Below are 27,300 nucleotides of genomic sequence, written 5' to 3'. Positions count from 1 at the left end.
CGTTCACTGATACTCGTATAAGTTGAGATCAATTTATACCTCATCGCACTGCGTGTCGCCTGTTTAAACGAAAGAAAATACAATCTTTGTTGACGAGTCATGGTCGTGCAACCAAGTATAAATTAAGCCTAAGGGTCCATGTGGACAAAATAAGCTACTTACCCTCCAATGCTCGCAGCTCTGTGTGTGTGTGTGTGTGTGTGTGTGTGTGTGTGTGTGTGTGTGTGTGTGTGTGTGTGTGTGTGTGTGTGTGCGCGTGCGTATCCATCTATCTCTGTAAAATAGAATATATGACTCGTACTGCAGATACTGTCTTAGTTGACTGTACAGATTTTTCCAGGTAGCCATTATTCCATTAGGCTTATGAATAAATAAACCACATTATCCATTTCCTCCATCGTGCATGCATTACACATCTCTGACTGTGTGTGTGTGTGTGTGTGTGTGTGTGTGCTACTAACATCCAGTATAGGTCCATTGCAGTAATGGCATCGTGGAGAGAAGAGGTTGTGATAGTCCTTCTCACAGTATGGTTGTCCATCTCGCTCAAAGAAGTTCTTGGAGCCTATCTCCTCCTGGCAGTGGGTGCACACAAAGTGCTCAGGGTGCCACGTCCGTCCCATGGCGGTTACCACCTGGCGACAGGGACATATAGGTTAAAGGGGAATTTCTTCCTAACCGTTTTCACCAAATAAATAAAATGGAATAATAAACAAACATATAGCTGGTCCTTTAAGAAAAGCGAGAGGTCTGACGTCAGCACATGTAGAACAGGAAGAGTGCAGCAACAACACTGCATGGACTAACCTGTCATATCATCTAGAACAGATGTAAACTAAAACAAATCGCGCGATTGAATAAGAGTTCTAGCGGTTGATCCACCTGGACGGTAAATCCGCTAATTTGGTATGGAGCGTTCGGCATGTTTTTGTTTTATTTTCTTTTTAATGACGAATGGATACGTGTCTTCATATATGGTAAGAAAACAGCTTGTGCAAAACTCTCCTTTAACCACTTGCAACCTGCCATCCCTATTTTGGCCAAGTCATTATAGAGGGTATGCACATGCATAAAGTGAGTGGCAAATAGAGTGGCAAAGTCAGTGGTAAAGTGAATCAGATAGGACTTTTCCGTTTGGATGTACAGTATGGGCTGTCAAGGCCAGAAAGTAGTTTTTTTCCCCACTCAGTAAGCGTTCCCTCATTACTTCCGGGTATGATGATGATGTCACTCGCATACCCTCCATAGGGAAAAAGTTTGCTTAAAAAAATAGCATATCGTCAAGCTCGCGTTGTGAGCTGCAAGGCCAGAGATGCAACACGTTGTGAGCTTGTACATCTGCTATTTTTGTCACTTAACACGTTCACATGTGAAGGTGAAGGGGTTTAAATGTGCAAAAAAAGAAAACAGAAGACAAGTCAGTTTGAAACATCCTTTACGACACTGTAGAGGCAAAGGACACCTCATACTGAGATGTGATGCCACCTTTTTTTTTTTTTTGTGACCAACTTTTTTATTTCTTTTTAATAACCCGCACAGACATCACAGGAGAGGGAAACAACAGTGCTGCCACCTTTTCAATGGCCTCTTCCATGATGTTAAATGAGCAGGCATTGTCAGTAGTCAACAATATTGTCAATGCTTGCACATTGGCACACGTAAAACTGGGAACACATCCCCAATTAATTGTATTAGCTGTGCCTGTGTTGCTTACTGGCCTGCTATGTTTTGTAGTTACGGAAACTCACTAGAAATCTATCCTCAGGTTTCATGAGTTAGAGAAACCCTAAATCTGTTTTGTTATCCAGATTGAAGTCAGCCTGGTTTTATGTGGTCTGAACAAGACACAAGGAATGTGATTCAAATCAGATTTGTTCATTTTTTTTGCTGTTCAGTCTTGATGAATTCAATCTGGTTCCAATCTGGATGAAATAAAAAATATGTGCTGAAGAGTACTTCAGTTTTACACTCAAACTGTAATTTCTCCCAATTACATTGGTTCACACACCGTCAGTGTGTGAATGTGTATTGCATTGGCATGTATGTGTGCGGTTGCGTGTGCAAATGGGTGAATGTGGCTTTGACTGGTAGGAAAGACAAGAAAGAGGCTATATAAATATATATTTATCAGGCACCTTTATATATTGATTTTATATTTATTCTATATACTTTAATTTCTCTTCCTAATTGCAATGCTGAGTTTGCTCACATACATCATTTCATCCACTCTATTCCACTTATCATGTTATCATGCGAGTTGATTCTGATTTACCATACTAGAAAGCTATGAACAAGCAGCTTACAGTGACAAGGGCTATAAAACATTAGTACCGATGGTCATTATCACAGCTCAGTTCAGTGGCCTTGTGGTTAGAGCGTTCGCCCTGAGACTGGGCGAATGCCGGCCGGGTCATACCAAAGACTGTAAAAATGGGACCCAGTGCCTCCCCGCCTCCTCACGCTACAGAAACAGGAGATAGGCTCCTGCCCTATGGGCCCCATGGCTCGGCAAGGCTACTTACGTACTCATTATCACAATATGTTTGACATCTTCTACTCAAGTGTCTTTAGACAGGCAGCTATTTGACTGACACGGCTCACCTGTGTCATCTTTAAGATTTCTCATTCAAACATTTGTCAGTTACCACACGCACAAATTAATCCAATGCAGGAAGCCCTGGCTACTATGCATATTATATAAGCTTGCACCGTATGGTAGGCAATCACATTAAAGCAAAATTATTCATAGACTAGGGGGCCTGAAGCTATCAGCAAATACATGCAGACTAATAAGACTAAAGTGCATATTCATTCACCATATCCTTTTGAACTAGCATAAACTAGGACAACTATCTAGAGTACTTTTTAAATCCATGGTGTTGAATTAAGCTTAACCCATTAAGACCTAGAATGCATCTGTAACCATTATTTTAACTTTAGCTCGGTGGCACTCGGTACTTTTGTACCGAGTGCCACGCTACGAGCTTGTAGATCTGCCATAAAATAAAAATAAAAGTGAACACATAGTGAAAATCTTTGAATATATATTCTTTCACAGCAAACGTTTTTAACTCATATCTTTGCTTCTGGGTAGTCCCTGTAACACCATATTTTCAGATGAGGGTCCGTCGGCCAATTACATAAAATATTTTGAGTTGTTGATATGAAATAGTTTGCGAACAGTTGTGGTCGCAATCAGAAATGATGATTTAACCCATTCTGGACGGGAACCCCTTTTGGTGTTTTAACTAAGCATTATGTTATACTTTAGCTATTGAAAAATAGGAGATCTACAAGCTCGTAAGCGTGCCAGGTCTGCTATTTTTGAAAAATCGTGAAAATGCAGCACAAATCTTGTCCAAAAGACATTTGTAGAATCTGGTCTCAATGGGTCAAAGTCATACGTATATACATGGATGGATTGCAGGCCCCACACACTCCCTTGGCCACGGTCTGGACTCACCTGGCCCACGATGGGCTTCTTGCAGGCCCCACACACTCCCTTGGCCACGGTCTGGACTCCCAGTTTGTTGAGGTCAGACTGCAGGCTTCCCAGCATGTTGTCTAGTTTGTTGGCTGGTTTTGGGGGGCCAGTCGGCGACGTCTTCCCCTGGGACTGGATCTGATAAAGAGGTGGTTTTGTTAGCGGCGCTGATCATCATGGGCAGGTGGAGAAAAGCAAGCCCATCAAACATACATGAACCGTTCTGACCCCGTTTACGTGACAACACCCGAAAGACCTATTTTGGTCTCCATGTCTTTGAGTTTGATGATTGGTTGCTTTCTAACATCACAATCTGTGCATTTGTGTGTGCGTGCATGTGTGTGTGTGTAACTGTAAACATTAGGTAAAGTGGTGCTGGACTTCTCAGAAGGTATGGTTATTGGAGCTAGATGACCCAGTCACATTCCAGGGAAAAAATAGCATCTCTATGTCCATATATTCTCACACACTTAGGTGCATGTACAGTACACAGACACACACAGAGGCAACTTCTCCCACCACTTGACAAAGTGAAATGCCATATCGACGTTTAATTATGACACCACATTCAAATTATATATTTCCATCCGATTTTGATTGTTCTCACACACACACACACACACACACACACACACACACACACACACACACACACACACACACACACACACACACACACACACACACACACACACACACACACACACACAGCAACCTTTATTTCTTCTCTTCTTCTTTAGAAACATTTTCTTTCACATCAGCATGTATGATTTTAAAACTCAATTATGATTTTTACCACTGTCTCCCCAGTCAGAGTTCAATGAATGTGAGTTTAAATGAATGTAGAATCATGTGCAGGATGTAATTTGCATACAGATGTGAGTGGACTTAATTTAACTGTAAACCTTTTTTATATACATTTAAATTTAAACGAAAAATCATCTCTCTCACACTTGTGCCAGTATGCCAGTGATCACCCTCTGCTGTGCCAATGTTGGCACCCGTGCCTACGGCTGCCTACCCCTGGAGTAGGTATCCACCGTCTTTAGTTAGTTAACCTATTTTATTCATTTAGTTAGAAATAGATTTGACATTTGACACAAAATGTGTCCTGTTGACGGAAGACCTCGTGGAGATGTAAAACCAGTGATGGTTAACTGCTCTGTCATGTGCCAGATTAGGTTTCGGTTGTGCTACAAGCCTCCCATTCCTGCACATGGCAGGCTAGTTAGTTAGTATGGTTGGAAAACACAGGAGTCACTCCCTGACCCCCTGTCCTCTCATCCGAGCCTTTCAACTCTCTACGGCTGCCCCGATCCGAAAAGAGCGGCCTGTGGCGGCGCCAGACCTCGGGCTCAGAAAATGGAGAGCAGCTCAGTCTCCAGCCAGAGAAATGTCAACCATGCTCGTAACCCGGACAGAATGAGCTTCACACAAAGCCTATGTGAGACTCGACCGCTACCGTGTAGCATGACTGGAGATCAGCAGCTGCAAATAGAACCGGTCGTCACACAGGCTCTAGCACACTCAAAATGCAACTCGAAACTTGAATAACTTCGAGCAGAGCAAAATGAGCACTAAACACACTCAGTCACCACCACAGGACTGTGTTGTGTTAAACGTTATTATACTCTAAAACAGAAAGACGACAGTGGGGTAGCATCAGAGTTCGGGGGTGAAATGAAAAGCAAAAGGCAAAGACAGTATGTGGTAGACACAGATGAAAGAGAGAGAGAGAGCCGGTCCATGCCTGTATCGGTGGAAAGATGGGGTCGTACTCAGTCTGACAGCCCACCGACACAAAAACCTTGGGCGGGGGGGGCGGCGTGACAGGCTTGGGAGGGGGGCTGGGCGATGGGGTGGGCTGAACAGGGGGAGGAGTGGGTTCCTTAGGGGGTGGAGTAGGCTCGCGGGGAGGAGGAGGAGGAGTCGGCTCCCTCGGGGGAGGCGGGGTGGGTTCCCTAGGAGGAGGTGGGGTTGGAGGTGGAGGGGGAAGAGGAGGGGGTGTCTCCTTAGCTGGGGGAGGTTTTTTGGGAGGCTGTGGCGGGGGGAGGACTTTTCTCTGCGGAACAGGTGATTCGGGGGGGATGATGATCTGGGAGAAACACAGGGACACAGACAGCAGAAAGACGAGACGCCAGAGAAGAGAAACAAGCACAGGAGTCAGCATTAGCACGACTAGGAATGAATGGTATGTTGAATAGGAGAACTGGCACCATGTAGTGGCGAACAGGTAACAAACTAACTGCCAGTGACATAATAAACTTAAAACTAAACAACATCCACCAACTTAATAAAAGACTGCTATTAAATCATCTGACCAATGTATTTAGCATCGGGGTCACAACAACAAACCCAAACTTGAATGAAACTATGAAATGCAGATAATGATGTCCCCAGAGTGACCGATTGCTCCTGCCCGCCGTGTCTCTAAAATCTCTACCTTATCCACGGATGGCGGGACCCCTTCCTCCCGCGTTCGCTGCGGGTTGGACATAACGATTACCCCCTCCGTCAGCCAATCGTCTGGCTGCTGCTTGCGCCGGCGCTCCGCCACGCCGGGGCGCCCGGGGATGCCCAGTTTCCCCTGCAGCTCCTCGATGAGGCGGTCCTGCGAGTTGCTCTTGTTGACGATGATGGGCCCCATTTTGCGTCGCAGCAGCCCGTCCCGGAACATTGGGTGCACGTTAGAGGTCTCCTTGGTGCGGCGGATAACTGACTTAAGCTGGAGAAGCGGGCGACAAGGAGTGTCGTGGGTGCCGGTGGATGCGTCATTCACACTGATGTGGATGTTGCGTTGCAAAAGCACACTAGCACGGCCATGAGGACAAAGCCCATCACAGGATCCTTGTCACTGCAAGTTCGGTTTGTCAAAATGCACTAGGTTTTGGGAAAAGCCCCATATCCAATGTTGTTGTCACAGAAGCCTAGTACGGTTTCCACACTCCCATTCCAAACCCATTCAGTAGTATCCATAGCAAGGCATGCTGGATAATTGAAATCCAGGCATTCACAACAAAAACTGAGGCGTTCATAACTTCATATCTCTTAGCTGCTCATGCTAACGGCAGCAGAGAGTGGAGAATCACATTATTATTATTATAATTATAATAATAATTATTATTATTATTAGGCTCTAGCATGTCTCTGTGGTGAGCAATGAGCATACATCATCCTTCTGTTGCATAAAAATGAAAAGCCAAGCCCTGATGAATAACATAGATACCTTATGCAAGTAGAGACATGCAGACATCTTTCAGCAAAGCTTTTAAAACCAGCCATGATAGCCTATAGCTTCTCTAGTAGCATATCATTCTGCCTCAATCCTTTTTATAGTCACTAAGCAATGGGGAAACGGCACACTTCATGCACCACACCTCAAGCATAGAAGATGCTTTGTCCATTTGAACGTTATTACAGCTCCTTGTGTATTTGTAGCATCTGAACTCCCAAAATAAGCATTTCATCCCGGACATAATGTTGATCAATCATGGCTGTTATTGGTTTGGGTTATTGTTTCGGCCCCATTGGGTCTTTTAGCAAAATAACTTGAGAATGGATCGACACATTTTCTGAAAACCATCATAAGGCTGCCCTAAAGAGATTATTAACGTTTGGGTCCCGATGTTTGGTCAAGGCCAAAATGAATAATCTTAAGTGGACATTGGCAGATGTTGAAAATGCACACCGTTTTAGTTTAAAATGCAATATTAGGAAAATAGGAATAAATAACTCATGAATGTGTGTCACACACACACACACATCAGTGTGTACAACACTGTTGGTGTCAACATCGGATTATGTTTTGCAACAGGTCTAATAATGGAAAGACCAAATGGGGCCTGGTATGCTCCCAATCCTGTGCCAATAGCTTATTTTGGGAGACCCTAGATGCGCCTCCTACTTGGCCAGATGCGGACAGTCGCTCCACAGCGGACGGCTGCTGCGTCGGTAGATCCATGATCACGTCCGGCGTCCCGGGGCAGGTGGAGGGAGTCGGACAGTCGTCCATCCAGCTGCACTCGGTCATGGGCGTCAGTGTCCCGTCTCGGCTGAGGCTAGGATAAAGCCCTGGTGTGAGTGTCCCGTCTCGGCCGAGGCTAGGATAAAGCCCGTCCTCCTCCTCCCAGGTTCTGTCCTCGTCTCCCAGTACGGAGGATCCTCCGTCCATGGACATCGCAGACGGAGGCTGGCTCTCCTTGGAGTACTCGCGGTCGAAGGCTAAGAGCTTGTCCAAGGCATCGTCCAGGAAAGGCGATCGGCATGGCCAGCTTAAACCCAGAATCTCGTCTGCCTGATTTTCTCTGGGAAGAGGGGACTGGCTACTTGGTGGTAGAGTGGCCTGTGAAATTGGTGATGATGTGGCGGCATTGACATTGGCCGGAACGGTATATGTTCTTCTGATAACCGTTGGACTTTCAGTCCTTGTAACTGTCACTGGGCTGGCACACTTTGAGACAGTTAGTGGACTAGAAATCTTTGGAACGGTCACCGGGCTAGCACTTTTGGGGATTGTTACAGGACTAGATATCCTAGGAAGTGTCAGTGGACTGGCACTCTTTGGAACTGGACTAGAAAGCCTAGGAACCGTCACCGGACTAGCACTCCTAGGAACTGGACTTGTTGCACTACTAGGAACTGGACTAGCACTACTAGGAACTGGACTAGCGCTCCTAGGAACTGGACTAGCGCTCCTAGGAACTGGACTAGCGCTACTAGGAACTGGACTAGCGCTCCTAGGAACAGGACTAGAAAGCCTAGGAACGGGCACCGGACTAGCACTCCTAGGAACTGGACTAGCACTCATTGGAACTGGACTAGAAAGCCTAGGGACGGTCACCGGACTTGCACTCCCAGGGACTGGGCTAGCAGCCTTGGGGGCTGTTAATGGACTCTTTGAAGGTGGAGCAGGGCTGGGACACTTCATGTCCACTGGACTAGGACTTGTCACATGAACAGGGCTTGGACTCTTACAAACGGTAACAGGACTATTACTCTTAGGGACAGTAACTGGACTGAGGTCCCTGGCAACATGAACTGGGCTAGGGCTTTTACAACTTGAGCTGTTAGAAACAGTAAGTGGACTTGAGCTTTTAATAGCTGGAGCGGTTGCTACATGAGTAGGGCTCTTGGTTCTAGTTTGATGGTCGGGGGGCTTTAGAGGGCCGGAGACACCGAGGCCCTCCGCACCACAGGTCACAGTAAGGACATCGTCACCACTGTCATCGTGTTGGATCTCAGAATCCTCAGGGGCCTCGGACGCCGCCATCGCCACGGTGGCGGTATCGGCTAAAGAAGCTCGGGCAGAGCGGTCTTCATCTATATGCAGTGAAAGTTCTAGCGGGAGAGGGCTACAGGAGGGGCTGTTGCCACAGCAGGGCAGGGGAGCGTCCACTGGGTCTATGTGAGGATTAATAGGTACAGCTGTCACCTCTGTCTCAGCTTCAGTCACCAGTAAGGAGTCAGCCGTTTCCATATTCACCGACCACTGAGAGCCAGACTGGACAACGGGTGAAATGACCACAGAATACACATGGAGACATACACAATGGTAGAAAAGAGGAAAAGGACAAATAGATTTGAGTCGGAAGAGAGCGGAAAGGAAATCTGTCCCATATACAGTATGCACATCGAGAGTTTGCCATACGGCATATTTCAAAAGTAATATTAAATAAAGACCTACAGTAGGAACCTGCCTCAATAACGTATTATTCCCAATCTCCCGCATACCCTCCATTAGTACACAAAGACAAGACAAAACGGTATGATTTGAAAAAAGGTCAATTCTTATTCATAGAGAGACAAGCTGTGGCCATTCACTCATACGTGCGAAGTAATCAACAATATCCACTAGAACTTGACATTGCAATTTCAATTTCAGAAACCTGCTCCTGTATGTATGACTATGTATATGCCTTCGCTCCAAATGCTGTACCTTCTTCTCGCGAGGCATACTCACATTGCTCTGGACTTTAAAATCAGACAGGGAGGCCATTAGCTCGTCCAGCTCTCGTGTAGCAGAGGAGGCAGACATTCTGGCTTGCTGTTGTGCTGGCGTTTCCTCCTGTGCATCCGTTAGTTCGTCTGACAGCACTAAAGGTGAGGGGCTACAGACAAACAAAACTTGGTCAGTGTTCCTTTGTCCATTTGAAACTCAAAGAGATATTCTTTGGTTAGGACAAAAAGTTTTTGTTGAAAAGTAAAAGCTCTATTTTCTGATGGTTATCACTCCTATTGTTTGACAGACGGGGCAGCAATTTATCAGCTTCAACTTTACATTTTAGTTTTAGTTCTAAATTTGACTGCTCATTTTCTATCGTCACTACCAGTTCCACTTGTTTAGCCTGTATCAGTTCTCTCTCCTGATTGGATAAAATTGGTATCCAGATGTGAAAAGTAATTTTATGATTACTAAAGAGCTGGAGGGATTGAACAAACATGAAAATATAGAGCAATGTATTACTCATTAGACCTGAGTTTTCCGAAAAATGTGATTATCTTATATATCTTCTTTTAAAAGAAAAAAAGAAACAGCACTGAATGCATGCTGGCTTCTATACCTGGGTGAGGGCACAGAACTCTCCAGCTCGTCCAGGAGGCTCTTGACACTGGGTCGGACATCCTCCATTCCTCGGCCCGCAGCGTTGCGCTTGGGCTTCTCCATGACAGGCGGAGGAGGGGCCACGCCTGGCGGAGAGACTCCATTCTCGTTCACGTAGTGGCTGGTTGTGCTTGGAGGCAGCGGCGGAGCAGCCTCCTCTATTGACACAGATGATCACGACGTGGATCAGTGCGTTATAGTATAGTTTGCATGACCGCAAACGGTTATCCTGTGTCTAACAGCAGAACTACAGAAGGAGGAGATGATCTGCAGATCGTCGCTGTAAATTGAAGACTCTACTTGATCATATTACAGCGTCACACAAAAGCATGAATAGTAGCAGATCCACAAGCTTGAAATGCACCACAGAGTGAGGCGTTTGCTACTTTTTCCATTTTTTTATTTGAATTCTGAAAAGTAACAGTTTTTGGACTTATGAGGTTTCCACCCGACAGAGACAAAATGGAGGAGGAAAATAAACTGGATCCAATAGTTATTATTTAGTCACAAGCTCTTGTTAAAGGAATACTTGCTGAATGAAGTCACTGAAATATCACAGAAGAAGAGAAAAGAAACTTTTAAAACGCTAAACCGGCTCTTGAATGAAAAACGCATGGGTCAGAGCCATCTAATAGAATTGCAATATTGAGGGGGCAGAAAACAGCCCGGTCACGTGCTTCTGTACTCGCGCGAGCGCATAGACTGCAATGCATTCCGTAAAACTTCCGGTTGTCCCTATTTGAAGCCTTCAAATAGGGACAAACCCATAGAAGTCTATGTAGAAGAGCCGCCATTGGACTGGCCCCATGAAGTGAACGGAGTTTGCATAACTGTCTTACTCTATGGCTCTGGCCTGGTGGCACTCCAGTTGAACTATACGGGCACACCGTGGTTGTCATGGTTTGAACTGGAAGTGATTTAAAAGTGTATCTTCTCTTCTTCTGTGATATTGAATTTAAATCATTATATGAGCAGTGTTTTGGAATTTTCTGGATGGATTTCTACATCAGTTTGCTGGTCCATTTGGGTCTCGGGTTAATTGCATTCATCTCAAACATCATGTACATTTGTAATCAGAAGATGCCGTAATGTACCTTCTATGGGAAAGCTAGGGGTGCTGTGCTGGACCGCATTGAGCTCCAACAGCAGAAGGTCCAGCTCAGACAAGTTGCTGCCCAGAGGTGAGCTCATAGCCTCACTGCTCTTCTGCTTGTTGGGGAAACTATCGGAAAAACAGCACAGAGAAGTGATCCTCATTATTCATGTTAATTCAAACCAGTTTCCAGGTTTTACTCAAATGTCTTCCCCGTGGTAGGGGACCAAACTTCCACCGCTCTGTCAATAAAGTTATCCCTGCTTGCGCTTGGAGAGTCGCGCTTCAGGAAAATACCACTTCATCAATTAGTAGGTTTCTTTAAGCCGAAACCACACCAAATGGTCGGGTCGGGACAAAACGTTTTTTAAAAGGTCAACCACACCAATGCAACTCCTTGCAACTCAATGACTGGTTTACCTTAACAAACGTTCTGTCGCGTCCCGAGTCCCGACCCTTTGGTGCGGTTTGGGCTTTACATACACCAGGGTCTACATTTCTAAATGGAAGTGTGGGTAGACGACCTGCCACCACTGCAGATGTTGTACTACTGTCTACTATTATATTTTTATTAACATACTCTCCATGTTTCATTCTACACAATTTAATTAAGACTCATTAAGACTTAATTTTAACATAATTCAAAACTCTTCATCATTCTTCATCCCAAATTGGAATTGCCATGAAAAAGGCATTTCTTCTGCTGTAACTCACAACCGATGCACAGAAAGCAGTGTTAAAGAGCAGAGCTAACGGATGAGAACAAATGGCAAAATGACAAAAGCATGATGATGTCAATATCAATTACATTTTGACCCAAATAACAGAAACCTTTTAGAGAATTTGGGTTGCTGCTAAATCCATGTTGGAAATGTCGTACCTGTAAACGTGGTCTTCCTCAGTGAGGGGTTGGGTTGGACTGTTACTGTCTCGAGACCAGGGGCTTATCTGAGCACAGCTGAGAGACTGATGGGACAAAATATTATATTAGATTGTATAATATTGATGCTGTCGGGCAGAAACCTCTTATTTCCATATTCTAACTGATCAACTATGGCATTCATTTAAGAAAAAAAACACAAACTATACAACATCACACGAAAATAGCAAAAGTAAGTAGATCCACAAGCTTGCACACGCTGCGATGCAACACATTTTGAGCTTGTAGATCTGCTACTTTTGCTACTTTTGAATGAATCCTGAAAAGTACGTTTTGGATAAATGAGGTTTAAAGCCGACAGACTATATACAATATGTCATTGTGTAAAAGAGTAAATAATATAAGAGTAAAAAATATAGCTTCATTATACTTTATGTTTTCTAATATTTCTCTTGCTTCAGATTGTTAAAGGGATCGAGATGGGTTTGCGCTCTGCTATTGCACAGTGCCCACTAGTATGGTTTGTTTTTTTTCACCTGCGTTTCCTCGAGTCCGTTCAAGGCTTGGTCAGAAGGCGGTGGTGGTACCGGGGGCGGAGAGCACTCTATGTCCTCCTGCTGGGCATGACCTCCGGTGGGGAAAGAGTAGGCCGTTTCATCCGACAGGAACAGCGGCCGCTGCTTGGAGATGTGGGATGTTGTGGACTCCAGGTCCGCCAATAAAGCATCTAGAGACAGGATCACAAAAACATACAGTTCCGTCATGTAGTTTTGCTTAATCATCTTTATAACGACGCTCGGTCTCATTGCCCAGTATGGCAGGGGTGATATGGACAAAATCATGGCATTTGTGACCAAATACTTTAATGATAAACAGCTCAGTGGCCTTGTGGTTAGAGTGTCCGCCCTGAGACTGGGAGGTCGGAGGTTCAATCCCCGGCCGGGTCATACCAAAGACTCTAAAAATGGGACCCAATGCCTCCCTGCTTGACACTTAGCATCAAGGGTTGGATTGGGGGTAAGTCCCTGTGACATACTAGCGTCATGTCCAGGGGGTGTACTTGTACAAGCTGCCTCACGCTACAGAAACAGGAGATAGGCTCCTGCCCCTATGGGCCTCATGGCTCGGCATCGGCAAGGCTACTTACTTACTTTAATGATGAACTTATATCATGATATGATTGATTGATTGAAGTATTTATTAACAGTTTGCAGAGTTACAGTACATTTCAAGCACAACTCAATACAAAAAACTGTTAACTGTGAGTGGACGACCAAATAAAGCACTACACTTGTTTACAAGAGGATCCACCTTGTTCAATTCATCATAACATTTAGAGACATACAAATATACACTTCTATATAGCAAAACAAACAGGAAATCATCATCATAAAAGGAGGTAAAAAGGGAAAAGAAAACTTTACAGGGAAAATATACAGTGAGGGGGAAAAGTGTGGGTGGGATTCAGATTTTACGGGGGCCAGTAGTTTCGAATTGCAGCCGTCCGTAGGTGCCCTTTGAGAGCGGTTTTGAAGGAGTCAATGGATTCGCATGTCTTAATGACCATTGGTAGGGCGTTCCACGTTTTGGTGGCATAGGAGCGAAATGAATTTAGTCCTTGTTTGTGCAAAATATGGGTTGCACATGGTTTGTTGAGCTCCCTCTGGTGTTGTGGGTGTGGACTTTGTTGACATTAAGGAAGTATTTGGACAGGTACATCCAGGGTATCTTGGTGGTGTATCGAATCTTGTGGACCAGACCCATTGCAAGATGAAGCACTCTGTCGTCAACCCTATTAGCCATTCCAGCCTGTCAAAGTGGGCAGGGGTGAGGTGGGTTCGGGGAGTGAGGCCAAGTAGTAGCCTGACCAGTTTGTTTTGGTAAGTCTGGAGCCTTGTTTTAATTAAGGGCCTTAAAGTGGTACGAGTTTATACAAGGTTTATATATAGGTTCATACTGACCAGCCAGCCCTACTGACCAGGTTGGAAACACAAGCCATTATTGCCGTAAATAGCAGAGCTGCAAACCTTCTCATAGTCTTACATTGATGTTATATACGCGACCAAGACCAAATTATTACAGTTTCTCTTAGTGCTTCACACACACACCCAACACATTAAAATCAAGGTCCACAAAACAGCACCCAGCCAGGGGGTAAAGAAACAAGTTAGAACTATAATATGTTATACTTGCTACAACCACAGGTAAAGAAACAAGTAAGAACTATAATATGTTATACTTGCTACAACCACAGGACCCGGAGGACAACAAATAATGACAGTGTTAAAATGCATTTCTCCTGCGACCCGCAGCACAGAGCAACACTAACGGCATGGGAGGAGCAGCACAGTTGTTGTAACTCATGTCAGCGCCGGTCCTTTGGTTACTCATTGACCTCCGTTTGCCAGGAGTCTTTGTTGATGCCTCTCAAAGACAAGACCGACTGTCACACCCACCAACTACTACACAGTAAAGTCCTATGTTAATTATACTCTAGCGAGTATACTTCTTTTTTTTGAGTGGTGCAACCACTCCAAGGAACAGCAATGTCTGTGTTCACCTATGTGTGTCTGTGTTGGTAAATGAGGTGGGGGGGGAGTTGCACCACTCAGTTCACATGCGTGTGATTTATTTTTACCCATGGGTCCACACAGTCCATGCTTACAGTTTCAGAGCTAAATTCACACAGAGATGTTTACCGTCTGCAGGCTATATACGTGCAAACGGCTTCAATGTATTATTCTGAATGAAACACAGGGTAAGAAAACATCTTCTAATGCAATAATTCTAACCAGAGGGAAGGAGGTGACACTTAGGACAGTGCCAGAGATTCACGCACGCACGCGCGCACACACACACACACACACACACACACACACACACACACACACACACACACACACACACACACACACACACACACACACACACACACACACACACACACACACACACACACACTGTAAGGGTTGGTAGAGGTTCTTCGTCACAAGTGCAGAAAGTGCTGACCAGCCGGTGTAAGGGAAGATTCGGTCTTGGCGATGTCTTTTGCTAAACGGGCAACTTAGGTTATCGAGTTGCAAAGCTTAGTTTTAGATTCTCAGAGACTATCGATGAAATTATAATCGGACAGAGAACTGGATGCTGGCGAAGTGCCTTATAAAGGGGTGGGGTGACGTCACGACTAGGTAGGCGTGACGTCAACCGTGACAGTACCCCCCCCTCGAGGACCGCGTCCGCGCGTAACCATCGTGCTTGTGCGCCTGGCGTTGTCAAACTCGTTGAGTAGAAAGTGTGGGATCTCGCGACGGGGTAACCAGAGCTCGACTGGAGGGGCGCCATCCGGCAGAAGCGGGGGGTCCACGAGGTCCACAAGATATTCCAGTGATCTGCGTTTGCGGCGCACCGCCAGCAACTTACGGAGCCGGCCGTGTGGACTAGGGGTGGGAGATGCAGTAGGGGTGGCGATGGGCGGTTGGGGTCCAGAGGAGGCGATAGTAGGCGACAGATCGGGGCGCGGTTGGGCGTCCAAAGCCGCGGAAACCGGTTGAGGTGAAGCGGGAGTGGAGGAGGTGGTGGGCGTCCGATCATGAGACGGTTGGAATTCCATGGCAGTGGGGGTTGGCTGAGAGGGGGTGACGGACACCGGTGGGACCCAAGGTTTAATGTGGGAAACGTGGAACACCGGGTGGCAACGCATGGATTCCGGTAGTAGCAGGCGCACCGAGGAACGATTGATGATGGAGTCAATGGGGAAGGGGCCGATGAAGCGAGGAGTCAGCTTGCGGCAAGCCAGCTTGAGGTTCAGGTTCTTGGTGCTCAAGAGGACAAGTTGGCCAGGGGAGTAGGTGGGCGCCACCGACCGGCGGCGGTTGGCTTGAGCCTGCGAGTTCTTAGATGCGCGCAGGAGGGATTTCTGAGTCCTGCGCCAGATTCTCTGACAACGCTCGATGTGGGTTTGGACCGAAGGAACAGCGATCAACTTCTCCTCGAAGGAGAGCAGGGGCGGTTGGTAGCCCAAGGAGCACATAAACGGGGAGAGACCTGTCGCGGAGCACACCAACGTGTTATGCGAATACTCTACCCAAGGCAGGAAGGAAGGCCAGGCAGCGGGGTGGGACGACGTGAAGCAACGGAGAGTCTCAGATAGGTCCTTATTCATGCGTTCGCATTGACCGTTAGACTGGGGGTGGAAACCAGAAGAGAGGCTCACGGTGCAGTTCAACGCTTTGAAGAAGGCCTTCCAAACTTGGGAGATAAACTGAGGACCTCTGTCGGAAACAATGTCCGAGGGGAGGCCATGGAGTCTGAAGACATGGGTCATCAACGCGTCAGCATGGCGGAAGGGAGCTTGGGTAGGGGAATCAGATGGCAAGATTTGGAAAAGCGGTCAATGACAGTTAGGATGGTGGTGTAGCCAGCAGAAGTAGGAAGTCCAGTGACGAAGTCGACCGCGATATGAGACCATGGGCGACCTGGTATAGGGAGGGGGAGGAGGAGGCCTGCAGGGGCCCTGCTGGACGTCTTGTTACGTGCGCAGATCGAGCACGAAGAGACGAAGGCCCGTGTGTCCTCACGGATGGTAGGCCACCAAAAACGTGAGCGGAGCGAAGCAAGGGTGCGGTTGATCCCCGGGTGACCAAACAGAAGGGAGGAGTGCGCCCATTCGAGAACGTCCGTGCGCATAGCGTCAGGCACAAATAACTGATCCGTCGGGCCATCACGAGGGTCAGGTTGAGATTGTTGGGCCAAGCGGATCCTCGATTCAATGTCCAGAGGTTTATCCAAGGCCGCCGACAAGGCGAACATAGATGGAGGGAGGATGCAGGCTTCCTGCGGGTTGGAATCGTCGGACGAGAATTGCCGGGAGAGCGCATCAGGTTTGCCGTTCTTCGAACCCGGCCGGTAGGAGATGGAGAAGTCGAACCGGTCGAAGAACAAAGACCATCTGGCCTGGCGAGAGTTCAAGCGTTTGGCTGAGCGCAGATAGGCGAGGTTTCGGTGGTCAGTCCAGACGATAAAAGGGTGGGAGGCGCCCTCAAGATGGTGGCGCCATTGAAGCAAGGCCAGACGAATAGCCAAGAGCTCGCGGTCACCAACGTCGTAGTTCTTTTCAGCAGGGGACAAGCGGTGCGAGAAGAATGCACAAGGATGCAGCTTGTTGTCGGAAGGGAAACGTTGAGAGAGGATCGCGCCAGCTCCAGAATCGGAGGCGTCCACCTCTACGATAAATTGCAGGGCAGGGTCTGGGTGCCGGAGGATGGGAGCAGAGGAGAAGCGACGTCTGAGTTCATCGAACGCCGCCGCGGCCGCAGGCGACCAAACGAACGGTATTTTCGTAGAAGTCAGAGTTGTAAGGGGAAGGGCAACACCACCGTAATCTCTGATGAATCGCCGGTAAAAGTTAGCAAAACCCAGGAAGCACTGAAGGTCCTTCCGAGACGAAGGAACCGGCCATTCCGCCACGGCGGTCACCTTGGCAGGGTCCATTCGAAGTTCGCCCTTGGCTATGACGTAGCCGAGAAAAGTGACAGTATCTTTGTGGAAGTCGCACTTCTCGGGCTTAACGAACAACCTGTTGTCAAGTAGGCGTCTGAGGACCCTCTGGACGTGGAGGGTGTGTTCAGCCAAGGAGTCCGAATAGATCAGAATGTCGTCCAGGTACACGAACACAAACCTGCCCAACATGTCCCGGAGAACATCGTTAAGGAGGGCTTGAAAGATCGCCGGGGCGTTGGTCAGGCCGAACGGCATGACCAAGTATTCGAAGTGGCCTAAATGGGTGTTAAACCCCGTCTTCCACTCATCGCCAGCCTTGATGCGTACCAGATGGTAAGCGTTCCGAAGATCGAGCTTAGAAAATACACACACACACACACACACACACACACACGCACGCACGCACGCACGCACGCACGCACGCACGCACGCACGCACGCACGCACGCACGCACGCACGCACGCACGCACGCACGCGCGCGCGCGCACGCACGCACGGTATTACTGAACACTGGGCCTATTTTAGCATCACTCACCAAAGCAGTGTTTAGTTTCTCTCACAGAATTTCACAAGCATAACGACAAGACTCTAAATTAAGTAACTTACTCGCTATATGACTACAATAATGTCTCACACTTGAAGAAACTGTTAGTGCAAGATAATGTGTTCGCTAACAGAAGATTTAACAGAATGCTAAATAAGTATAAACAATACACATGGTACAAAAGGTACAAAGTTAAAGCACCAGCATGAACAGTAAGGAGAAGCTACTTACTTAGACACTGTTCTACATACCTCGTAACCCTGAAGTTGGTGCAAATAAAAAAACTTTAACTTTTGGAAATTATAATGTAAAATCTCAACAACACGGTTCATCTAACTATTTACATACAGTAGGTGGTGTTGGCTTTATCTCACAAGCAAAGCAAGTGAAAATAACAACAAAACAATTACTTTCTTTAGTGCAACAAAAACAGACCCTGCCGTACTGACACAAACACTACAGTAGCACCCAGAAAGACACACGTCCGTAGTAGAAGCAACACACCTGTGAGAGAGACGTAGCCTACCTGTCAGAACCAGAGGATAATACACAACAAGCCCAGGGAAGGGCGGAACAGAGGGGGGGAATGAAAGCAGAAGGAGCGGGAACAGACCGTCTGCCAGGCAGGAACTGCCTTTCTTAACTCTACCATCAGCAGAGGGGAATGAGGGGACCAGGGGGACAGAGCTGAACAGAGGGCAGCATAGCGAGGGGGGGGGGGGGGGGGGGGTGAGGGCAGGGGTAAAAAAATAAATAAGTGAAGAGGGGTTAATTTTAATGGCAGTAGGTTTAGGGTAGGAGGTTCACCTTCGACACCCTGTCCTAAGCTGCCAGAGAGCAGGGGGAAAAGAGTCAGTACTCACGCAAATGACGAGCGAACTGCGGGGCAGCTGTCCAACTCCTGGGTATAGGTTTCGCATGCGACTGGGCACGCACGGCAACACAGCCGGAGTCACGACACAAAGTGGTTGTGTCCGTTGTGAAAGAGGTGAGGAAAGCAAACAGGTAGACGAGGACTCTTATCGAGTGTGTCATCGTTATACCCACAAAAGGGAGTGGCATGTCAAAAGTCTCAGGGTGTAATCAGACGTCTGTTGAAGCCATGCTTTGGCTTTCATGACTCATCTTTTGGCACGCCTGTGATGGACTTTTATTTAATTTAAGTTCTATATAATGTACGCCGGTGTTTGCCTTTTTAAATAGGAGCGCCGAAGTCCTGGCGTCACTCACTCATCCCCTCGATTCCCCAGTGGTTCACGGAAGTAATTTCTCTATGGAGAACATGGAGTCATCTTAAAATTCATATAAGCGTTGTGGTCCAAAAATAAACAAGCCGTCTCTGCGCTATTGTCAGGGATGTGTCTCTGTATCGTTTGCGAGAGTCAGTCACTCTATATGACAGTCTGTTTCTAGCGAAAATGTAACTAATTCAGCAGTAACATTAGCGTTTCTCTCAGTCAGTTGATTCTTCATATCCATATGAGTGAATCGGCCGGGGTGACATGTTTATTTTTCAAACACAGTACTTATATGAGGCGATGAAAAATCCCCCTATGGGGATTACAATGCAAATAAAAAGTACATGAACCCGTGGTTTTGCGCCCTCTACCGAAATCAGACTTCGGTGCTCTATGGCCCTGGTCACATAATGATGCATGATGGTAGTGTTATTTCGATGTGACCTCACAGATATGCAATTTCATCCATTCAGGAATTAGGAGACTGGCAACATAGTAATAATTATAGCCAAATATATACATATATATTGTTATTAGCATTCTACTAATTACATTAACTGTTGCATCACTAATGTACACAATACATACATTTGTATGAATCGTATCAACAGTAGTATAGTGTGGACCCAGTAGAGATATGACTGGATTACGGTAGTCTTTTGCAGCAGTGACATCATGGCTCTCTGCAATAACCGGACTGAGGATTCTATGAAAACATTCTAACATACCGGCTTAAAGGACCACTTCACCACTTTTCAACCTATCTTCATATAATAGGTCCTCACTAATAATCATGTTAAAATGGCACAATTTCTTTCTACTCAGTCTGTGTCTCATAGGAGGGCTGTGGGCAGTTTAGAAACCGTCTTCCAGTGACATTATTTTTTAAACAAGATTTATTTTACAAAAATGTTTAGATTTTCATTATCGTGAGAACGATGGCTTCCATTTTCGCATTGCAACTTTTCAGGACTAGAAAGCCTGCAGTTTCTATTAGCTTGGATTCCCCATCGATGATGTCACTGGAAGACAGTTTCTGAACTGCCCACAGCCCTCCTATGAGACACAGACCAGAAGTAGAAAAACATTGCGCCATTTTTTCATGATTATTAGTGAGGACCTATTATAATGAAGATAGGTTGAAAAGTGGTGAAGTGGTCCTTTAATCTAAAAAACTATGTTTATCTGTACTTGCATTACGTTCATTTTACCTCGTGTCTACTTTTTTCCCCCCTCACTAACTTGCAACTTACTGGTGTTTTGAAAGGTGTGATGCAAATATGATGATCCCTGTGCTTTAGACCCGCTGTTGACCTGCCTGTCTAGCATCAAATGTTGGATGAGTGAGAACTTTCTCAAGCTAAATGAGGATAAGACAGAAGTTCTCATAATCGGTTCTAGTGAGCAGAAAGAATCAATAATAAGCAGACTTGGCAACCTAACTGTAGAAACTAACAGTACAGTAAAGAACCTGGGGGTTATTATTGATTCTGAATTGAACTTTAATTCACACATTAATCATGTCACCAAGATTGCCTTTTTTCACCTTAGAAATATTGCACGAATCAGAGCCCATTTGTCCTTGGACGATGCAAAAACGCTAATCCACGCCTTTGTTTTTTCTCGGCTTGATTACTGCAATGCACTTTTTTCAGGACTGCCTAAGAAAACAACTGACAGATTACAACTTGTCCAAAATGCAGCAGCCAGAGTTTTAACTAGAACTAAGATGAGAGAACATATTACTCCAGTTTTGGCATCACTGCACTGGCTTCCGGTTGTTTTTAAAATTATTTTACTTATCTATAAAGCTCTCAATGGTCTCGCACCTTCCTATACCTACATGACTGCTTGCCTAAATATGTCCCAAACCGCCCCCCTAAGGTCTTCCACCGCCGGCCTGCTCGCTTTGCCCAAAAAAATGGCAACTAAAAAATACGGGGAAGCAGCTTTTTGCTTCTACGGGCCGTCGGCATGGAACAAGCTCCCACTGTACCATTGTCAGGCAGCCTCTGTAGACATTTTTAAAGCTCAGCTCAAGACCCACTTCTACAACATTGCCTTTAATTGATCTTTTATTTTTTATTTTTCATGTCCTCACTGTACTGCATTACTGCTTGTTTTTTAATGTCGTTGCCTTGCTTTTCTTTTATTCTCCATTGTTCTGTAAAGCACTTTGAGCTGCATTTCACGTCATGAAAGGTGCTATACAAATAAAGTTTTATTATTATTAATAAAAAGGTAGGCCTATTACATTATGATGGTGCTTTGGCCCCGGGCCCGCAGACAGAAAGGAGACACAGCGGAGAGGGCAGAACACCAGATCCCACTTGGACTGCTTTGGCGTTAGCATGGTTGACATGGTTAGCATGGCTAGCATGCCAGCCAGCCGACAGGGTTTCACAGCAGAGGGAGGTGTCTTTCTCCACATGGACACACCAGGGCAGGCCAGGCACATTCCACAGACCTTCATTATGGACACAGCACAGCCTCCTGTTTACACTAAAGCAGCCAGATAGCTGTGTGTGCGTGTGTGTGTGTGTGTGTGTGCGTCTATACAGTGTGAGGAACATTATCCTGGTCCTCACCAGAAAGATTGTTGTTGTATGGTTATAAAAATGTTAGATCCATCATCTAGGCTTGATTGATACTCTGTTGTGCGATGGTGTCGCACAAGCACAATATCTCAGCTTATACAAGCTCACAAATACGTCACAGTGCGAATCGTCAGATTGGCCATTTACTGTAGGCGCGCAACAATGGCAGGCAATTAAACTCAGGCTTTACTAGGGTTACAGAAAAAACAAAAAAGTGGGGGAAAAATTTGCTTTTATAAAATGTCGATGTCCACACAAGTATAGCAATACAGACATGTGTGTCTCTTTACCTCTCTAGAGACAAGAAAAAGGAAAAGAAAAAAAGATGTGAGGGAGAAATCAAAGATCCCAGCATCATTATTCATACCAAGTATGGTGCGTTCTGAAAGCTGCTACTGAAGAAAGCACACATCAAAGAGCGGCCACCTCACAGACCAAGGCTTCAAGGTTTCCTTTCTGTCGTACTCGTGCCAGTAGAAAATTAGTCATTAAGACATTCTGACCTGAGATCAGATAAAAAAAATGTCTTCTACATCCTGATTCCTGACAGTTTTCATTCTGACCTGAGATCAGATTAAAAAAAATGTCTTCTACATCCGATTCCTGACAGTTTTCATTCAGACCTGAGATCAGATTCTAAAAATGTCTTCTATGTCAGTCGCTCTTCGATTTAAAAAAAATAGCAGACCTACAAGCTCGTAGCGCGCCACTCGGTGGCGCGCTATGAGCTTGAAGATCTGCTATTTTTCAATAGCTAAAGCATAACATAATGCTAACACAAAAATGGGTCCCCGCCCAAAATGGGTTAAGACACTGACGAGATAGGCTTTACTGCGCTTAAAACCCATAGGTAGTGGTGGAAAGTAACTAAGTACATTTACTCAAGTACTGTACTTAAGCACAATTTTGAGGTAATTCTCTGCATAATGAGTACTTTTTACTTTTGGTACTTTAAGTATATTTTGATGCCAACACTTTTGTACTTTTACTCAAGTACATTTTGAATACGGGACTTCTACTTGTAAGAGAGTATATTGTAGGACTAATACTTTTACCAGCACTGCCCATACATCATTTTCATCACCAGAATGATTCCCAGGTAGCCCGTCCTTCATCCACTTGCCTCTCTCTCTCTCTCTCTCTCTCTCTCTCTCTCCCTCCTACTATAACTAAATAGGGATACCTCAGAAGTCTATACTTGGTTCCCTCCTTTTCCCCCCCTCTACACCAAATGTTTCCACAGAAAATAGCAGATCGACAAGCTGTCGTGAACTGCAGATTTGATTACATTTGATCAATCTATTTTGAGTTTACATTACACATTAAATTGTGTAAGGTCAGATTATTACTGCAGCAGTGTCAGTGACGCAGGTTCACGCAACAGATGTTCGTCCGGATGGCTTATGCAACAGGGGATTAATCAACTCAGCCCTTACAGTTCAATGAGATTCATGTTTAAGCGCACAACAATTCAGCGCTCCAAAACACAAGTCAATGCACAACCTTTCTAAGGTGCCTCTAGGGCACATCAAATATGTGCACATGTTTTGCAATTCTTTGGTTGCGGGAGACATGAAATGACTTGATGCTGGCTACGAGGCCTTATCGCAAGCATCTGGTCTTCGTCAAGGTCACGACCGAGCTAGACCGAAAGACTCTTTCGCCGTTGCAACCTGAAGAGAATATGGGCTTAATGTATGCACACACCAAAAGTACAAGCAGACATTTTGACGTTTTGACATCGTGTCCTATACTGGTTAAATGCAAGCTGGCAGAAATATCATTCATCCTGGGGCCGGTTTCATCTAGCTGAAACCCAGCATTGTCATTTCCTGTACGCTAACGTTCAAGGCGGCAAACAGAAACAGCTAAAAATGAAACAGAACCCCCCCCCTTACCCCCCACCCGTACTAATGTTCTTGGCTTCAGCTGCGTCTGCCATGAAAAAGGTCTGTAGAGGTTAAAGATGCCTTTATTCATGGAGCGCTTTATGAGCCAGGCAGGCATGCTCTGGCCCATCCTCACACTTTAAACCATTTTAGGCGGGAACCCCTTTTGGTGTTAGCATTATGCTATGCTTTATAAAAAATAGCAGATCTACAAGCTCATAGCGCGCCACCGAGTGGCGTGCTAGAAGCTTGTAGGTCTGCTATTTTTGAAAAATCGAAGAACGACTGACGTTAGAAGACATTTTTAGAATCTGATCTCAGGTCAGAATGGAAAACTGTCAGCATGTAGAAGACATTTTTAGAATCTGATCTCAGGTCAGAATGGAAAACTGTCAGGATGTAGATGACATTTTTAGAATCTGATCTCAGGTCAGAATGGGTTAAACACATCCACATTGCAAAGTATAATGAAGTCTGCTCGGAGGAGGCGTGTCCATACTCCATACCCACTGAGCAAAAGGAACATGCAACAGTATTTTAGTGCGCGCACCTCCCACGAGTCACTCCTCCTCCATGGACACCTCCACCACCTCCACTGTAACAACCTCCCCCCACATTCGCAAACCTTGGTGACACATTCGACTCCACCCTCTCATCCCCCCCCCCCCACATAAACCAGATCACCAAAAAACGGCCTTCTTTCGCCTCAGGAACATTAATTGCCCCGCCTCCGGCCCTCTCTGACTTTCCCAGCCCCCCGAAACACTCATCCACGCATTCATTACGTCCTGGATTGATTATTGCAACAGTATCCTTAACTGGGGCCTTCCATGTTTCTGCCCCCAACCTCTGTATCCTTAAAAAGGGCCTTCCATGTTTCTGCCCCCAACCTCTGGAATGAACTCCCCAATCATCTCAGAGTTGCTCCCCCCTCCTCTTCTTCAAAACCCACCTCTTCAAGATAGCCTTCCCCAGCTGAGGTCTGGTTAAGATGTCCCCCCCCCCCATCCATTGCTTGCTTTGCTTTGTTTTCTTGAATTAAAGTTGTTCCTAGTGTTTTATGTAAAACGCTTTGGGTACTTAGAAAAGCGCTATATAAATCTGAGCTATTATTATTATTAGTAGTAGTATTATTTCAGCCACGGCAAACCTAGGTCAGTGGTTCTCAAACCTTCCCATGTCAAGGACCCCCCCCCCATCTGATGTTTCTGAACATGCTTTGTGCCAGGGTCCCCCAGAAGAGAAGCTTAAAAAATTAAAAATTATTCCAAATGTTCCAAACATGAGATTTTCCTTTTTTTCTTTTTTTTTTTTAAAAATAACAGATTTATAAGCTTGCAGCGAGGCATCATGAAGTGACATTTTGAATGGCCAATATATAGAGTAAATGGATAAAGTGGTTAAAATGATTGTGATGCTGTATTAACTACTTTTGCTGGGGAGTCGGGACCCCTAGGAACTTTGAGAACCGCTGACTTAGATCCCCAGTGGCTAAACATGGAACTGTATAATTGAATTACTGCCGTTAATGAGGACAAAACCTCGTCCGACTAGTGGCTGCCTGCAAGTTCGAGATATGCACGTTATCAATTCTTAACTCCAGTTAAAAACAACCATCCTTTTTCCGCTGAAAAGAGAGACCTTTGAAGATAATGTTTGATGAGGGAATATGGAGCACAGCTCGTTTCATTCGATAGTATCCCATCAAAGGGAGCCTTTCGGGCAATCCAAGCGTTGGTGTGGACCTCTTTGCATGATTTCCATTTGGCAAATGTTCATTTTGAAGTGTTGGAGTGAGGGCTACGTATTACCTAAAGCCCCCAGAGACCCCCTGGCTGGCTGGGGTAAGAGGAGAGATTGGGAGAGGGGGGGACTGTAAGAGGTTTAGACCCACTCACTCATCTAAAATAAGAATCCCTAAACCCTTAACTCTAACATACCCTCTTCCATGCTCAAACACAAACCTATATGAAAACAAGATTTTTAAACGGATAATTGAACGAATCAATTTAATTCACAAAATGACCTATATTCTATATTCGTTTTAAAGTGCTTCTGGATTCTTTGATTAAAGATCTACAATCTAAAATTGTAATTTTGTCATGACTTTAGTTAGTCCCCGGGTTGATTCTTGGCCAGCCAACGTTTTGCAGACGTTTGCTGTCCCTCTGTACTTGTACCCGTTAATGAAGGATCGTTAATGAAGGATCAAAAAGAGCCACAAATGTTTTACACTGTTTTTCTTTTTACACCCATTAAAACCTGAGGCCGATTCTCCAAATGCCTTCCAAATCAGTAGTTGTCACACTGATAAAGATTTCTCAAACGTGGTCAAAAATAGCAGTTGTACAAGCTGTGAGCTTGTATATCTGCTACTTTGAATAGCCAACGCAAAAAATCTAAAGCACCGCTTTAAATCGCATACTTAGAAAATGTGCTTATGTTTCAGTAAATTAACCCATTTAGGCCTGACCTAAAAAATAAAAAAAAATCTTCTAAATCCTCCAGTTTTCTGAAATAAATATATTCACGATTTTTTAAAAAGTAGCACACCTACAAGCCCTATGAGCTTGTAGATCTGCTATTTTTCAATAGCTAAATTATAACATAATGTTTAAAACACCAAAAGGGGTTCTCGCCCAAAATGGGTTAAAAATAAATGTGACTTTGTCTCACAATATCTCACACAACGAACACCAAACCATCCAAATTATGGACTATGGGGGGGGGGGATACCCTGATGCAATAGACTGTGTGAACAGATAGCGAGCACATGTGTGGCACAGTTTTATCCCTGACTAAAATCTGGGTTGACGCAGATTGAGGATACTCCCTTCCTCCCTTCCCAAATGAATGCCGTGTTTTAATTACATGAACACTTCTCCACATGGGGCTCATTATAGGGGGGGAGAGAGAGAGAGAGAGAGAGAGAGAGAGAGAGAAGCCAAACGGATGGTGAAAAAGATGGAAGAAAATAGACTGAAGAGAGGAGGATATTGCAGGGAAATTAAGTCGGGGGTTGGAAAAGGAAACCAGCGTGCAAATGCGTAAATGAGTAAAATGTGTGAGCTGCGACGTACAGAGCACCTAAAGCTACTACACGGGACTTTTGAATGAATTAATAAAATGTAATTTTGCCCAATCTGTGTGGTACAGTATGTTAAGACAATGTAACTAGCAAGCATACTGTACATCTGCAGTGGTTGGAGGTGATCTCTCTACTCTTCCATTGAGACATTTGGACCATGGTGTTACTGTTGGGTACATTTGAAGAATTGTACACTTGGGTCGTGCTGCTATCAGTTCAGGCGTCCTTGCAAATTAACTCTCTCCATCGGGGGAGCAGCCTTAAATGCTAGTCAAATGCTACATTCAGATTACAAATCAATAACCAAAAAGAATGAATGAGATGAAATTAGACCAAGCGATCCTGAATGTGTATACCAGCGGGGCAGCAGTGGATCAGGGGGTAGAG

The 27,300-nt window shown here is 45.4% G+C and overlaps 1 protein-coding gene across 2 annotated transcripts in view; it reads right to left on the bottom strand.

Annotated features, from left to right (window-relative positions):
• Positions 1-27,300, bottom strand: part of LOC310863300 (paxillin-like) — a 53,687-nt gene that overhangs the window by 7,023 nt on the left and 19,364 nt on the right. Inside the window, exons 2-11 of one of the 2 annotated variants that reach the window (XM_083771539.1) lie at positions 12,595-12,785; positions 12,059-12,144; positions 11,180-11,307; positions 10,045-10,243; positions 9,444-9,591; positions 7,389-8,984; positions 5,928-6,209; positions 5,235-5,579; positions 3,464-3,622; positions 462-635 (exon numbers count right to left, since the gene is read on the bottom strand). In XM_083771539.1, coding sequence (XP_083627665.1) covers positions 462-635; positions 3,464-3,622; positions 5,235-5,579; positions 5,928-6,209; positions 7,389-8,984; positions 9,444-9,591; positions 10,045-10,243; positions 11,180-11,307; positions 12,059-12,144; positions 12,595-12,785 — 3,308 coding nt within the window. The remainder of the gene's footprint in view (positions 1-461; positions 636-3,463; positions 3,623-5,234; positions 5,580-5,927; positions 6,210-7,388; positions 8,985-9,443; positions 9,592-10,044; positions 10,244-11,179; positions 11,308-12,058; positions 12,145-12,594; positions 12,786-27,300) is intronic. The other variant, XM_083771540.1, reaches the window with a different exon arrangement.

This window comes from Protomyctophum parallelum (genome assembly GCF_964188405.1).
Source record: "Protomyctophum parallelum genome assembly, chromosome: 8".
Classification (NCBI taxonomy): Eukaryota; Metazoa; Chordata; class Actinopteri; order Myctophiformes; family Myctophidae; genus Protomyctophum; species Protomyctophum parallelum.
This window is presented reverse-complemented; position numbering and strand designations above follow the sequence as displayed.